Source organism: Ipomoea triloba, chromosome 5 (assembly GCF_003576645.1).
Source record: "Ipomoea triloba cultivar NCNSP0323 chromosome 5, ASM357664v1".
NCBI lineage: Eukaryota > Viridiplantae > Streptophyta > Magnoliopsida > Solanales > Convolvulaceae > Ipomoea > Ipomoea triloba.
Window position 1 is genome coordinate 26,955,617 of NC_044920.1, and position 14,030 is coordinate 26,969,646.

Consider the following 14,030-nt stretch of genomic DNA (forward strand, 5'->3'; position numbering starts at 1 on the left):
GGGGGGGTGGCGAGGGAGTGGGGGTGGGGGTGGGACTGGGGGAGCATCATATTCTGTTCTTCGTGCTTAGCGAAGAAGGAAATGATACTTATATGGTAAGGAAGCATTTGTATAAGTTACGCGCAGACTCGATAGGCGAAGAGTATATGACATGAGAGTGCGGTTCTTCTTCTACTTCGCATATTTTCTGATTGCTCTCGTTTTCTTCCCGTCGGTAACTTTACAGTCCTATTCCGGCGGTCACCGGCAAGAGGCGACAGGCTTTTGCGGCGAGGAAGGGGAGAGAGAAGATAACCTGATTCGAATGGCTACTACGACCCTGGGAGGAATTAGCGATTCCGCCTCGGCGGAGAACAGCGTCGAGATCGAAAGCCTCGCGCGATTCGCCGTTGAAGAGCATAACAAGAAGGAGGTATTTCATTATTTTTATTTTTATTTTTCAGTTTGATTTCACTTTACTTAGGGTTTTTTGCATTATGACGATCAATGCTGATTGATTTGGGGTTTCATTTCCAGAATGCGATGATTGAGTTTGTGAGAGTGGTGAATGCAGAGGAGCAAGTTGTTGCTGGGAAATTACACCATCTTACTCTTGAAGTGATTGACGCTGGAAAGAGGAAACTATACGAGGCTAAGGTCTGGCTTAAACCCTGGATGAACTTCAAGGAACTACAAGGATTTAATCATATTGAAGATATTCCCACCTTAACTTCATCTGATCTGGGTGCCAAGAGAGGTAGTTAACTATGTTCTAAATAGGAGGTCTTTCATTCACTTCTCTAAATTTATGGAGCACTTCCATATCACTTCTAGCCAAATTTAGTTGTGAACTTGTTTTTTTCTCTGAATTTGCTTTCATTCCTGTATTTTGATCTCTACAATTGCCCATTTCCATTGAGTTACTTAATTGATAACTATGTCTGGTGAGTGGTGACCACTGTAATTTGACTTCTTAATTTTCTTGATTATACACTTCTGGTAAAATGTTCAGTCATTTTGAGTGGGAAAACTGAAGTTAGCAGATAGGGCAATGCTAAATAAATAGATAAAATTTCTAACTATTCCAGCAAGAGAATTAATGTCCAAGTTTTTTTCTGCAGTTGTAAAGCTTACATAGTTACATCTCTTTTCATGTACTGTGTTCCTGTCTTGTGACCCCAATTAATAATTTTGTGTTTTTCAAAATTTGTTTTTGCATATCAGACTGCCCAAACACAGGTCTGAAATCAGTTCCAGTCAATGATCCAGTTGTCCAAGAAGCTGCACAGCATGCAGTTAAGACTATCCAGCAAAGATCCAATTCACTACTTCCTTATGAGCTTCAAGAGATAGTTCATGCTAATGCTGAGGTATTCCATCATTCATTTCCTCTGCAAGTTAAAAGATCACATGGATAATCTATGCCTCATATTCTTGAATCTTTGCATTATTATGATTTGCAATGATATAGTGAAATTTCCCATGTACTGTTACAATAAACTGATTTGTTCTATGCTTAGCCCCTAAGCTTAGATTATCTTAAAAGTGAGAACTCCTGTAGTCCAGTGGCTAATTGGAGGAAGATGATCTTTTGTATCTGAAGTCTAAACTAAATATTAAAAGGATATCTGTTATGAGTAGTCTATTAACTTTTAAGTTGGTGTGTCTGTCTGTCATTGAAGAAAATATTTGAGATTGCTTTTATTCTTCTTTACTGGCATTGCATGGACTTCAAAAATTGTGGTCGAACATATCCTATTATGCTGTGAATAGTTTTACAGACTTAATTGGAATCTCTGTTTGGAGAAACCTCGAAACTACTTGGTCTATGCATCGAGGTTGCTTTGTCCATTCCTTCACCAATTGTAGGCTATAACCCTGAATTATAAATCGTCCCCTTTTGGTAAATGCTTATATAGATTTCAGAATATCATTCTATGGAACCTTCAACTAAATTTTTGAACTGATGCAACAGGTTATTGATGATTCTGCAAAGGTTCATATGCTTATCAAAACGAAGAGGGGAGAGAAAGAGGAGAAGTTCAGCGTTGAAGTGCACAAGAACAATGAAGGTGCTTTCCTCTTGAATCATATGGCACCAGCCAACTCCTAACTACCTTGTTAACTTGAGAAATGAAGAGTATGGACCCATCAATCGTATATCTTTTCTGTTCAGTAATTCTGGAGCCTATGTATGCTGCCAATGTTCCGTTGTTATGTTCTCTGTATGAATGTATGAATGTATCTAAGACCAATACTTGTGTGTTTGTGTTTATCTGATGATGCTCATCAAAAAATATTTGCGGACAACTACCCCACTCCCTCGGCCCCTCCCAGATTTTTTGTTTCCTTTTCTTCTGGCCAGGAGGCGTTTTACTTGCTATGCCGTTCTTTCTGATGATGTTAGACGGCAACTGTGGTACCTTTTAAGCCGTCGGTCTTTAATTACACCTCAATTATTATGTAATCCATTAATCCCTACTTGTTCCTATCTATCAAAGCCTAAAGCCTAGGAAATTATGAAATAGAAAGCTGAGGTCAATGAGAAGTTTTGAAGAATGATTGAGGGTGTAGAGGTTGGATTGAGTTTTCAAGTAGGGCGGTTGCCCCTTCTCTATGAAATAATCAATAGCCTTCATTTTCGATCTCTTTAAGATTTAATGTGATATTTTGTATACATGCATACGTACTTAGTTTGCGTGTCAAAATGAAACTCCGGAAATAAGTGGCTTAACGTAGATAGATGATAGTTGGGAAAATGAGTGGTTTAAAAAATAGGTAAAAAAAAATACGGTAAAACAACCTTAAACAAGATACGGAGTATATCTGTAATAATGTATACAAATAGCACTCTTGTAAATTGTAATCTTTATACACCAAAGTTGGATATAGTTTGACATAATTTTGTTAAATGTATTCTCAACTTTAGTTAGGGAGTAGAAATTTTTACTCCATATAAGTAAATTTTCACATCACATTTTCTTTATGAGACATCCAACACGATATAATTTGCACTAAACATAGCCATAACCTGACTGTAAATTAAATGATTATCAAAAACAAAACGGGCCCAGACAAGAATGTTAGCCCATCAAAGCTTGCCGCCCGCCCAATTTCTACAGTTGATGTCCGTGGCCCGTGGGTGAAGGATGGGCATTTTCGTCTAAACAAATTACAACGGCTCTTTTCAGGGACCCAATACTATAATCCTAATTAATAAACCCTCAAATTCAAATGAAAAGCATCATCTCTCAATCATCAATCTCCCTATCTCTCTGCGCGCTCTCCATTATTAATCTCAAAAAATACAAATGTTCAATCATATATAATACTCTAAAAATACATAACTCCAACTATAAATGGAAAAAAACAAAAACAAAATAAATGGTCACCTAGGCTGCCTAATTAGTTGAGCCTGTCAAGCACCAAATATCCCATTATTCTTGAAAACATGAAAAATGATTTTTGAAAATTATTTTTCGAGTTTTCAGTGTTTGGTAAAAAAGGGAATACTAAAGTCAATGAAAATTGATTTCTAGTCAAAGAAAAACAAAGTCAATTTTTTTAAAAAATAATTTTCATTTTTTTAAGAAGTCATTTTATAGGCGGAGAAGAACCTCTGGGCGGCGAGATGGGAAGACAACCACTTGTCGCCTTCTCTAATATTAATATTGTTGTTGTTTGTAGTACTTCTATAATTTAGTAGTTACTTAAAAATAATCAAAATTTTGATACTTAACTATTATACTAATGTAAAAAATGTTACAATTTATTTCTCATGTGTGATTTGTAAATTATTACACAAAAATAAAATTATAAGTGCATATCCTTGTATATTAGCTACAGACTTCTCTCGCCACTCAATTTTTTTGGGGTTAAATTAACATTAACAATTATCATTATAAGGGAGCAAGAATTTTAAAATAAAGAGTTAAATGTAAAAATAATATAAAGTTCAAGGGTTAAAAATAAAAAAATCAAAATCTAAAAATTTAAGAACATAAATGACGTTAGCGTAAGAAGTCCGTGAGATGAATAGGGTTTATACCAAAGCAGGCAATAGTTACATCCGTTGTGCTCTGTTTTTCCCGGCAAATTGGCGCAAACCACCTCCTCATTCTTCCTCTCACTACGCCGCGGCGGCGGCGGAGGAAGCTCCGGCAGTAGGTAGTATTTTCCGGCGACGTTTCTCAGTGTCTGCGTTGACTCCAGTTCCAACGATGAGCTCTCAGCCGACGGCGGCGGGGTTGGAGTGGCCGGCCAGAAAGGTCCGGGATACTTTCCTCCAGTTCTTCAAAAGCAAGGATCACAAATGTGTCCAATCCAGCCCTGTTGTTCCTCACAATGATCCGACGCTCCTCTTTGCCAATGCAGGTTCATTTCTGACGTTCTCTGTGTCTGTGTTTTATTTTGCGCTTTTCAATATCTATTTTTCAGTTAGTGAGCTAATGAGCTTGCAGCTATGTCCAATTATGCACTCCACTGTTTCATTTTATCTGTCCTACTTATTATTTATTGCTCAAACTAACTATTTCTTTCTTTCTTTTTTTGTTGTTGTTGTTGTTTATTTTCTATAGTATTCTTTTTACTTATTTTAAATTTGATTTTTTTGTGTGTTTAATAGTACTTTTAGTGTAGTATTCTAAATATATACATTTTGTATACTAATACTCAACTTAATATTATGAAAAATTAGATTAGAAATAACTTCAGTGAAGCTTTCAGTGAAGCTTTGTTAATTGAAACAGACACATAACAGGGAACGGAGGGAGTATTTATTTATTTATTCCGGACACTTTTGATGACAACAAACCACTAACTTTTGGTTATGAAATTTAGGCATGAATCAGTTCAAGCCTATCTTTCTAGGAACCGTGGATCCTAACACTGAATTGGGGAAAATGAAGCGCGCATGTGATACGCAGAAGTGCATCAGAGCTGGTGGGAAACATAATGATCTTGATGATGTTGGCAAGGACACTTATCACCATACCTTCTTTGAGATGCTTGGTAATTGGTCTTTCGGAGATTATTTCAAAACAGAGGCCATTCAATGGGCTTGGGAACTTCTCACAAAGGCATGTTATCTACTGCTTTAGTGTCTATTAAACCTGTAATTCCTTACTTTTATCCACATTTCTCTGAATTTGATTGCTGTACAGGTATATAAGCTGCCTGCTGATCGGATTTATGCTACTTATTTTGGGGGTGATGAGAAGTCTGGTCTTCCAGCTGACACTGAGGCTAAAGAACTCTGGCTCAAGCTTCTTCCCCCTGAACGTGTTTTGCCTTTTGGTTGCAAAGTACACTTTCATCTCAGCTTTTATATTTTTTCGTCTTGTTAAATACAGAATAATAATAATGGCATTTTTCTATATGTTAAATGCCCTTGTTCAACTTTATGCAGGACAACTTCTGGGAGATGGGAGATACTGGACCTTGTGGACCTTGCACAGAGATTCACTTTGATAGAATTGGAAACCGTGATGCTGCATCATTCGTTAATAATGATGACCCTACTTTGATTGAAATATGGAATCTTGTATTCATTCAGGTGGCAATAGTTCAATAGTGCACACATTTAATTTCAAATAAATTACTTCTGTCTTCTAAACTTGTCTTCCACAGTTTAACAGGGAAGCTGATGGCTCTTTGAAACCTCTTCCTGCTAAACATGTTGACACTGGAATGGGTTTTGAAAGACTAACTTCTATACTCCAGAACAAGATGAGCAATTATGACACAGATGTTTTCCTCCCCATATTTGATGCCATACAAAAGGTACAGTGAATAATGGTTTTTATTGGAAATTACAACCGGTTATTTTCTTTAAATGTTTTTTTGATTAATATTATGAGATTCTGAATGGTGGGCTTGGAGTAATGTCTGAGTGATCAATCTTGCTGTTTGGTCTACTTATTGGGTTCAACCTGTTGTAGACATCCTTTGTATATTAAATTAACAAGTTAAGTGTCAAATAAGCCCTCAAAGTATTCAAAATAGTGCAATTGAGCCCTTTAAGTAAAAAATGCTTTATTCAGACCCACAAGTGGACAAAAAAGTGCAATTGACGCATTTAGCAAGTTAAAAACAGGTAAAAGCTGAATTGGTGGTAAATTTGGGATGATAAGGATGCTAAATTAAAGGGGCTCAATTGCACTATTCTGACTACTTTGATGGCTTATTTGACACTTATCTCTAAAATAATTTCCACTTCTTTCAAACTTTGTAACCAGCAAAACTTAAATTACTGGATTGTTTAATTTTCGCAGTCCATGTTTTTGCAGTTACTGTTATGATTAATTTAAATTTAATTTAACATTTCCATTTTTATAGACAACTGGGGCTCGACCATACTCTGGCAAAGTTGGGTCTGACGATGCTGACAAAATTGACATGGCTTATAGAGTTGTAGCTGATCACATCCGAACTCTTTCTTTTGCTATTGCTGATGGTTCTTGTCCAGGTAGAATACATTAGAAGTGGTCTTTAATGATTTTGACATTTTAGTTAATGCAAATTTCGCTGTTTTCAGGTGTGCTTAGTTTTTGGCTTTGTGAATCATGAAACTGTTTCCATATTTTTTAGGGAACTAATAGAATATAACACTTCCTTTGTAGCCAATTTGTTCACCATCTGTTGGTTACTCTGGCTCCTATGGAACTTGATATGCCTATAATTTTGTTCAAAGAATCAAGTTAGTAATCCTGCTTTAGGTGGCTAAGTTAATATTGGAGAATTAACTCAGATAGAAAAGAAGATGCCCATAAGTTGTAATTGGTGCGTAATCTGTGATGATCGTTTGATGATTTAAGGTGCCTGTTCTTTTTGCCTACTGTGCTTGCTCCCTTTACAACTTTTTAGTCGATTCATTCTTAATCCTCCTAGACCTGCAGGTAATGAGGGTCGGGAATATGTCCTAAGGCGCATCCTTCGACGTGCAGTGCGATATGGTACGGAGGTTCTTAAAGCTGAACAAGGTTTCTTCAACAGGTAGGAATAACTAGCTTCCTCTTATATATCCTAATTGCTTGAGCTCCATTTTATTGGACTACTTTGGCAGATCCAAGAATATCGATAAGTGGGGGCGCAAATTTTAAAAAATTTCAAAATGTGATAAAAAATATTTATGATAAAATATGAAATTGTTGGATTAAATTACATATCATCTCTATTTATATAATATTCAAAATACTTCTTATTTTAATTTGAATATGATGAGACACAATTGAAACTTCTAGAGTACATTGACTAGATAGAAAGTGCAATCAACAAGTTTTGAACCCTTGATCTCTTGAAACAATAAAATGCCTATCACCATTTAAGCTACCTTAACGTTTGGCAAATTTTTTGTATAATATTATGTTATCTACTTCAATTGAAACATCTACTATATATAATTATATATACACATATATAATTTGGTGAGGTGGGGGCAGGGGGGGGCAACTGCCCCCATGGCCCCCACTGTGGATCTGCCCATGACTACTAATCAACTTTCATCCAGCCTTCAGATATAAGCACTCTACGTTACTCTTTTTTGACATTTATAATAAATTACTATATATTACGTACATATTATTTAATTTTTAATGAATAATGCATTGATGTAGACTGGTAACAGTGGTAGTGGATGTGATGGGTGATGTCTTTCCAGAGCTGAAGCAACATGAAGCACACATAAGGGATACAATTGCTGCCGAAGAAGCCAGCTTTGGCAAGACTTTGCTTCATGTGAGGTTCTTATCTTGAGAAATGAACAATTCTTTTTAATGACTTTAAATTTGTTTGTGCTATGTCTATTTTGTGACACATGTGCTCATTTTCAATGTCTCTCTGATCCATTCTATATTCAAATGTGAGAGCAGATTATGTTTTGTTTGGTATTTAGGAACACACAATTTAGGTAGAGTGAACATATGCAGATAGAGGATCTAGCGTATTTCGGTGTGTTATATGCCTATAATGATCTTTGGTTTGGAGTTATGGAAGACTGAAATTAAAACATGTACAAATTACTGTTATAGACTTATAGTTTTTGAGTTATGATGTAGCTTAATACCTTATTTCTGCCCATTAGTATTTTGCTCAATTTGTACTTGTTAAATGAAAAATGGTTGTGCATCATTCTTATTATTTGTGTCAATCAAATTTATTAGTTGTTTAGGACAGTTTAGGTGTCAGTAATGGTTTGTAGCTATCTGTTGCCTTAAAGTATTCAATTTCTGTGGTATTAGGGAATTGAGAAATTTAAGAAAGCTGCTCAAGATGTTCAGGGGAAGCTATTTAGTGGCCAGGCAAGTCCTTTGTCCAAGTTACATTTTACTCAATTTTTGGTGCCTGGTTATCTCATTTTTATTTTGCATATATAAGACTGTATCTTCTGTGGCTCTAGTTTCACTAGAGTTAATTGCTTTTCTCATGTTTTAATAACTTATTTTCACTTCTCATTCTATGAGCTTTTTAAAACCCAAGAGAATACTGATTTAAAGCACTAGTTAACATTGACTATGTGGGCAGCATGTGTAAGATGTTTCTAAGATCAACAAATTGTTATTGCTATCATAGTACATGTCTTACTCTTATATTTTGAGGTCACAACTGATCAAATGTGTGATCAACATTGTAAGACAGTAAGAGATCATCATTACATGACCAGAGATAGCAATATCAAATGCAGGCAGACCACTAGATCAAATAGGGAAGGTTCCTTTTAACATATTCTACTAATTGGTCTCAAGGATCATTTGAGTCCATTTAACTCTGTGTTAGGCCCAATTAATGGTTTTCTTTAAATTTTATTGTCTTTATTTGGATTTGTAACCTGTAAATTACACAGTTCTATGAATATTATGATGTGTATTTTGTATGGGTGGATAGTAATAATTCATTTAGAAGGGAACCAATATCAGTCTTATATCTATCCTTGGGCTTTTTCTTAACCTTTATGTGATTACATCAAGGATTAAGTTCTAGTTTGCTTTCTTGCATTCCTGCTTCTCCAATAAAAAAGTTATATTCTTTTAGTTTTGTAGATCAGTCCATCACTAATAGGCTAATTCAGATAATCAAATGGTTAAGCACTTCCATTTTCAGTTTTTCTTTTGCAGGTGTTAAATTCTCCTGAAATTCCCAAATCAGTACTTTCTATCAATATTTTAGTGTTTTAAAATATGCTTTTATTACGTTTCACTTGCCTTGTGCAGGATGCATTTGTCTTGTGGGACACTTATGGCTTCCCCTTAGATCTGACCCAGGTTTCTGGTGAACTGTTTCATGAAGCTTTTTGTATATACTCCATACTTTGTTCTATTGAAGACAAAACTGATTATTCTTTCCTTTTTTTGGTTCCAGTTAATGGCAGAAGAAAGAGGTTTTACGGTTGATATTGAAGGTTTTAATGTTGCAATGGATGCTGCTCGGGAGAGATCAAGAAGTGCTCAGAATAAGGTTCTGGCTGTTGGTCTTGTTCTTGATATTTGTATTTAACTTGTATTGATGTATGTCTAGTGATAGAAGCCCTGAAAACCTTTATCTTTTTTATAAAAAAATATATACTTTTTTGACAGAATACTAGTGGTGATATTGTTATGGATGCTGATGCGACTGCTGCATTGCACACGAAAGGGATTGCAGTTACAGATGATATTTTTAAGTTTACTTGGTTTCAGGTTTGTTTGCTTAAGGCCACTTAACTCCTTAAAGATGGATGTAAGTGAAAGGCTTTATAACATAGGGCATAGTAGAGCACCTCCCTCCCTGGTGCGGCAGCATGTTGGATTTCCTTTTTGTGTATATTAATGTCGAAGCCCCAGAAATTTACATCAAATGCAGTCTTTATATATTGCTTCTTAAACTCACTAGTTATCTGATGATTTCAGGATCATGACACTGAGATAAAAGCTATTTACACAGGATCTGAGTTCTTGGGAAGTGCAAGTGCTGGTGATGAAGTTGCAATTATTCTTGAAAGCACAAGTTTTTATGCTGAGCAAGGTGGTCAGGTAAGAACTTATTTAGATGGTTGGAAAATGATCTGATTTAACCTAAACAACGAATTATTACCTTCTGAGTTTCTGTGGTCAGAACATGACTGGAAACTAATGATGCAACTATTACTTATTTATATATATAAAAAAAAAAGAATGTGACTGGCTGACCACTATTTGGAAACAGTAGACAATGATTGTCTTTGTAACCCAATGCTGAGATTACTTGTAACAATTTAGTACTCTGTATATGTTTTTGAACTAGAAAATGACAACCCAATGCTGAGATCACTCGTAACAATTTAGTACCCTGTATATGTTTTTGAACTAGAAAATGACACTTTCAGAAAATTAGCTTAGGATAAATATTGTGCAAAAGTTTTCCCTATTCTTGAGTATATATTTACTCTTTCAGATTAGTAAATTATTTTTTGTTCCTGATCCCTTTTTTCATTACCTTTTCCTTGGAATATATAGTTTGGTTCTGATGCATTCTGCAACTGTAGATATACGATACTGGATCTCTTGAAAGCGCTGCTGGATCATTTCAAGTACACAATGTTCAAATATATGGGGGGTTTGTTCTTCATATAGGTTCTTTCAATGGAGATAATAGTAAATTCTGTGTCGGTGATAAAGTGATCTGTAAGGTGATGTTACGTACTTCTTAGCGAGTCAACTTTGCCCATGCATTACTGACTACATTTATTCCCATGGATATTGACAATGTATTCATATTGCAGGTAGATTATGACAGGCGTACTCTCATTGCACCAAACCATACCTGTACACACATGTTAAATTTTGCACTAAGGGTAAGTTCATTAATGGACAAGGCTGGTCATAACACAACTTTTTCCTCATATGTAGTGTGTTATGACGTAAAGCATTTTATCTTTAATGCAGGAAGTACTCGGTAATCATGTTGACCAAAAAGGCTCCATCGTTCTTCCAGAGAAGTTAAGATATGATTTTTCTCATGGTAAGTTGATTACTCCGAATGTAATAGGTGCAGCATTTTATTGAAGAGTAGACTAATGATTTCCTGTTTGAACAGGAAAGCCTGTGAAAGATGAAGAGCTGAGAAAAATTGAGTCTATTGTTAATGAGCAAATTAAGGCTGAATTGGATGTGTTCTCAAAGGAAGCAACGCTGACTGATGCAAAGCGAATCAAAGGTCTTCGTGCTGTTTTTGGGGAAGTGAGCTTCTACTCTGGTCTTTACTGTTTCATAATTTGTTTAAAAAGATTTAAAAAAAAAAAAGAATTATCTAGACATTAAAATATATGTAAGAAATTCCTTTAGAATTATTCTTCTATTTTGTTCTTAATCTTGGCTCTGATCTGGTTGGAACTACAGGTTTATCCTGATCCTGTTCGGGTTGTTGCGATTGGTAGGAAGGTAGAAGATCTCCTTACTAATCCAGAAAATGATGAATGGTTATCAATATCTGCAGAACTCTGTGGTGGTATGTTTCTTCTTCTTCTTCTTCTTTTTTATTTTATTTTTTTTTATAATTTATTTTATAAATTTCCTGCAAATTGTAATACACTAATACCCCTAATTGGTGTGTGTGCACGTTACGTCTATTGAGTCTATCTAGATAAGGGCTAAAGGAAGATCATTATTAGTAAACTCCCCTTGTAATCAAAAGTAAAGGTTATGAACAAAAAGATCTTTAAATCTCTCAATAGGCAGCATCTTTAAAGCAATGTTGATGCATGTAATGGACTATGACATTGGCAATTTGTGGCTGTGTAGGGACGCATATTTCAAATACACGTGAAGCGAAGGCATTTAGTCTCATTTCCGAGGAGGGAATTGCAAAGGGGGTTCGTAGAGTTACTGCTGTTACAACAATTCGTGCTTTTGAAGCCATGGAGCTAGCATCCTCCCTTGAGCAGAAAGTAAAGGAGGCATCAACTGCTGAAGAAAGTTTGCTAGAAGAGGTTTGTTTATTAGCCTTTTTAAAATCTTTCTGTGGGAAGGAATATAGCTCCATAGCTATGTGTATTTGCTCCAGCTCTGAGAGGTGTTTTACTACAGTTTTTGTGATGTTTGGTTATATATTCATTTGAAGTAGAATCCCAGGTTAGTCCCATCCCAAGAGCTTGTGCTGAGACTCTTGGCAATAGGAAAGATTTTTTTTTTTTTGAAAGGGCAATAGGAAAGATTTAAAAAAAAAAAAAAGTGCAGATTGTTGCTGCTACTGTCTTTCTTCTGCATGATGACCTTATATCATTGAATTTTGGATGTGTAACTTAGCCATATTCCCTTCATGTGATTTCAGAAAGTGACTTCTCTAAATGCTTTGGTGGAGAGGGCACATATTCCTGCAACCAAGAAAGCTGATCTCAAGAAAGAACTCTCAAAGCTTCAGGTACATGCGTCCTTGTTCTTGTATTATGTCCAAAAGTGAATTAGACAACAACAACAAAAAAAAATTATACTAGTTTTTGATGGATCTTATTCTCAGACTCAAGTGATACAAGCGAAAAAGAAGATTGCATTAGAGAACTCTCAAAAGGTTCTGAAAGCTGCTTCAGAAATATCAGAAGTTGCTAGTTCTCATGGAAAGACTTACTGTGTCTTGCGTGTCAGTGTTGGTTTGGACACATCTGCTGTTCGTGAAGCAGTTGTTAAAGTCATGGAACAGAAGGTCAGTAGAAGCTTCCCTATTTTTATTAATCACAAGCTAACATTGTCTCTAAAGTGTGTCATTTGACTTCTCTGGATGTTTTGGTGGCGTTCAGGGAATGCCCGTTCTGATATTTAGCACAGACGAAGCAGCAAACAAGGTTTTAGTCTGTGCGGGTGTGCCTGAAAAAAGTGACAGTTGCCGTCAATTGAATGTAAAAGATTGGCTGAATGCGGCTTTGAAGCCCTTAGGAGGTAAGGGCGGAGGAGGAAAAGGTGGTCTTGCTCAAGGGCAGGTCAGTGTTAGAATATTTTAACCTTGGTTTATTGTTGGTCCTATTATTATTATTACTTCTCTTCATAAGATGTCGGATAAATATAATATTGCCATCTCCGTGAAATAGTGCCTTCCTATTTTATTTATAGAGTAAGTTCCATGTGAGATTGTCTCACATGAAACGTATAGGCCATGTTGGCAAAATAGTTAGCTTATTAGTCAATTTTGGTTTACTTGACCACTATTAATTGTTTGATTTGGTTAAAAAATCAATATAAGTGTTTGGTTAATAAGCTTTTTGTAACTCCAAAATGCTAAAATTCAAAAAACTTTTCAATTAGCTTTTTGAGAAAATAAATTATACCAAACAGCTAATTTACCAAACATATTTGTACAATAAGTTAATGTTATCAACTAGTTATATTATCTAACTCAATCAATTAACAGCCATTTACCAAATAGGGTCATAATATATTTTTTAGTTAATGTAATCCTTTTTTAACTAAAAAAAATTACATTTAACTAAAAAGTATTATACACATCTCACAGTGTTACGGTGAGACTGTCTAACTGTCTACTTATTCTTATTTATTAGGCTTTTTCTTTTTATCTTTGGTGCATGCATTGAGGACTTGTTTCTGTTGCTTTGTTGATCAAATTACGTTTGTTTTGTCTCTCTCGCTAGGCAACCGGTTTGTCACATGTAGATGATGCAATGGACGTGGCTACATCATTTGCTGCCATGAAACTGAGTTAACCTCACAAGCGTGTACCACTTCAGTTGAAGACAATAATTCAAAAATATTGCCAGAGGCAAAGAAAGTATTAAAAGATTGATGCAATATATTTGATGTGTTGTTATAGAACAATTTCCACAATATATATTCAAAATGCAAATGCACTATAAAGAAGTTGAAAAAAAAAAGAGTATAATTGGGGTATTTTTTTATTTTTTTATTTTTAAATTTCTCCTGCTAAAGTTTTGTTACATCGCTTGTATAATCACTAGACTAGAAGAAATCGAAAAAAAGTTCTAATTACACATATCTTACTTGTTTAATAGTTTGATTACATATTTTTATATCTTGTTTAATAGTTTGATTACACATTCTTAAATTCATAGACTCAAATATACCAAAGTTATAAAT

The 14,030-nt window shown here is 35.1% G+C and overlaps 2 protein-coding genes across 2 annotated transcripts; both read left to right on the top strand.

Moving 5' to 3' along the window:
- The first annotated feature begins 37 nt into the window (after positions 1–37).
- On the top strand, positions 38–2,289 carry LOC116020969 (cysteine proteinase inhibitor 6). The gene is made up of 4 exons (XM_031261549.1): positions 38–412; positions 517–736; positions 1,204–1,349; positions 1,955–2,289. Exons 1-4 carry the CDS (start codon positions 152–154, stop codon positions 2,090–2,092), a joined length of 765 nt encoding a protein of 254 aa, XP_031117409.1. The 5' UTR covers positions 38–151; the 3' UTR covers positions 2,093–2,289.
- Positions 2,290–4,015: 1,726 nt separating this feature from the next.
- On the top strand, positions 4,016–13,823 carry LOC116019862 (alanine--tRNA ligase-like). Its single transcript, XM_031260218.1, has 23 exons — positions 4,016–4,353; positions 4,819–5,057; positions 5,142–5,282; positions 5,387–5,533; positions 5,608–5,760; positions 6,316–6,445; positions 6,876–6,972; positions 7,593–7,713; positions 8,217–8,276; positions 9,186–9,236; positions 9,334–9,429; positions 9,549–9,650; positions 9,861–9,983; positions 10,475–10,618; positions 10,712–10,783; positions 10,875–10,950; positions 11,026–11,168; positions 11,328–11,436; positions 11,730–11,917; positions 12,259–12,348; positions 12,445–12,627; positions 12,722–12,901; positions 13,568–13,823. The coding sequence occupies exons 1-23, from the start codon at positions 4,200–4,202 to the stop codon at positions 13,637–13,639; spliced, it is 2,871 nt and encodes a 956-aa protein (XP_031116078.1). The 5' UTR covers positions 4,016–4,199; the 3' UTR covers positions 13,640–13,823.
- Positions 13,824–14,030: the final 207 nt, after the last annotated feature.

Excerpts from the sequence above, each read along its gene's own strand:
- LOC116019862 (XM_031260218.1), top strand. The coding sequence starts at position 4,200 with ATGAGCTCTCAGCCGACGGCGGCGGGGTTGGAGTGGCCGGCCAGAAAG. Across the intron at positions 5,058-5,141 it reads CTTGGGAACTTCTCACAAAG|GTATATAAGCTGCCTGCTGA; the intron begins GCATGTTATCTA and ends ATTGCTGTACAG. Across the intron at positions 9,430-9,548 it reads CAAGAAGTGCTCAGAATAAG|AATACTAGTGGTGATATTGT; the intron begins GTTCTGGCTGTT and ends CTTTTTTGACAG.
- LOC116020969 (XM_031261549.1), top strand. The coding sequence starts at position 152 with ATGAGAGTGCGGTTCTTCTTCTACTTCGCATATTTTCTGATTGCTCTC. Across the intron at positions 413-516 it reads AAGAGCATAACAAGAAGGAG|AATGCGATGATTGAGTTTGT; the intron begins GTATTTCATTAT and ends TTTCATTTCCAG. Across the intron at positions 737-1,203 it reads TGATCTGGGTGCCAAGAGAG|ACTGCCCAAACACAGGTCTG; the intron begins GTAGTTAACTAT and ends TTTGCATATCAG.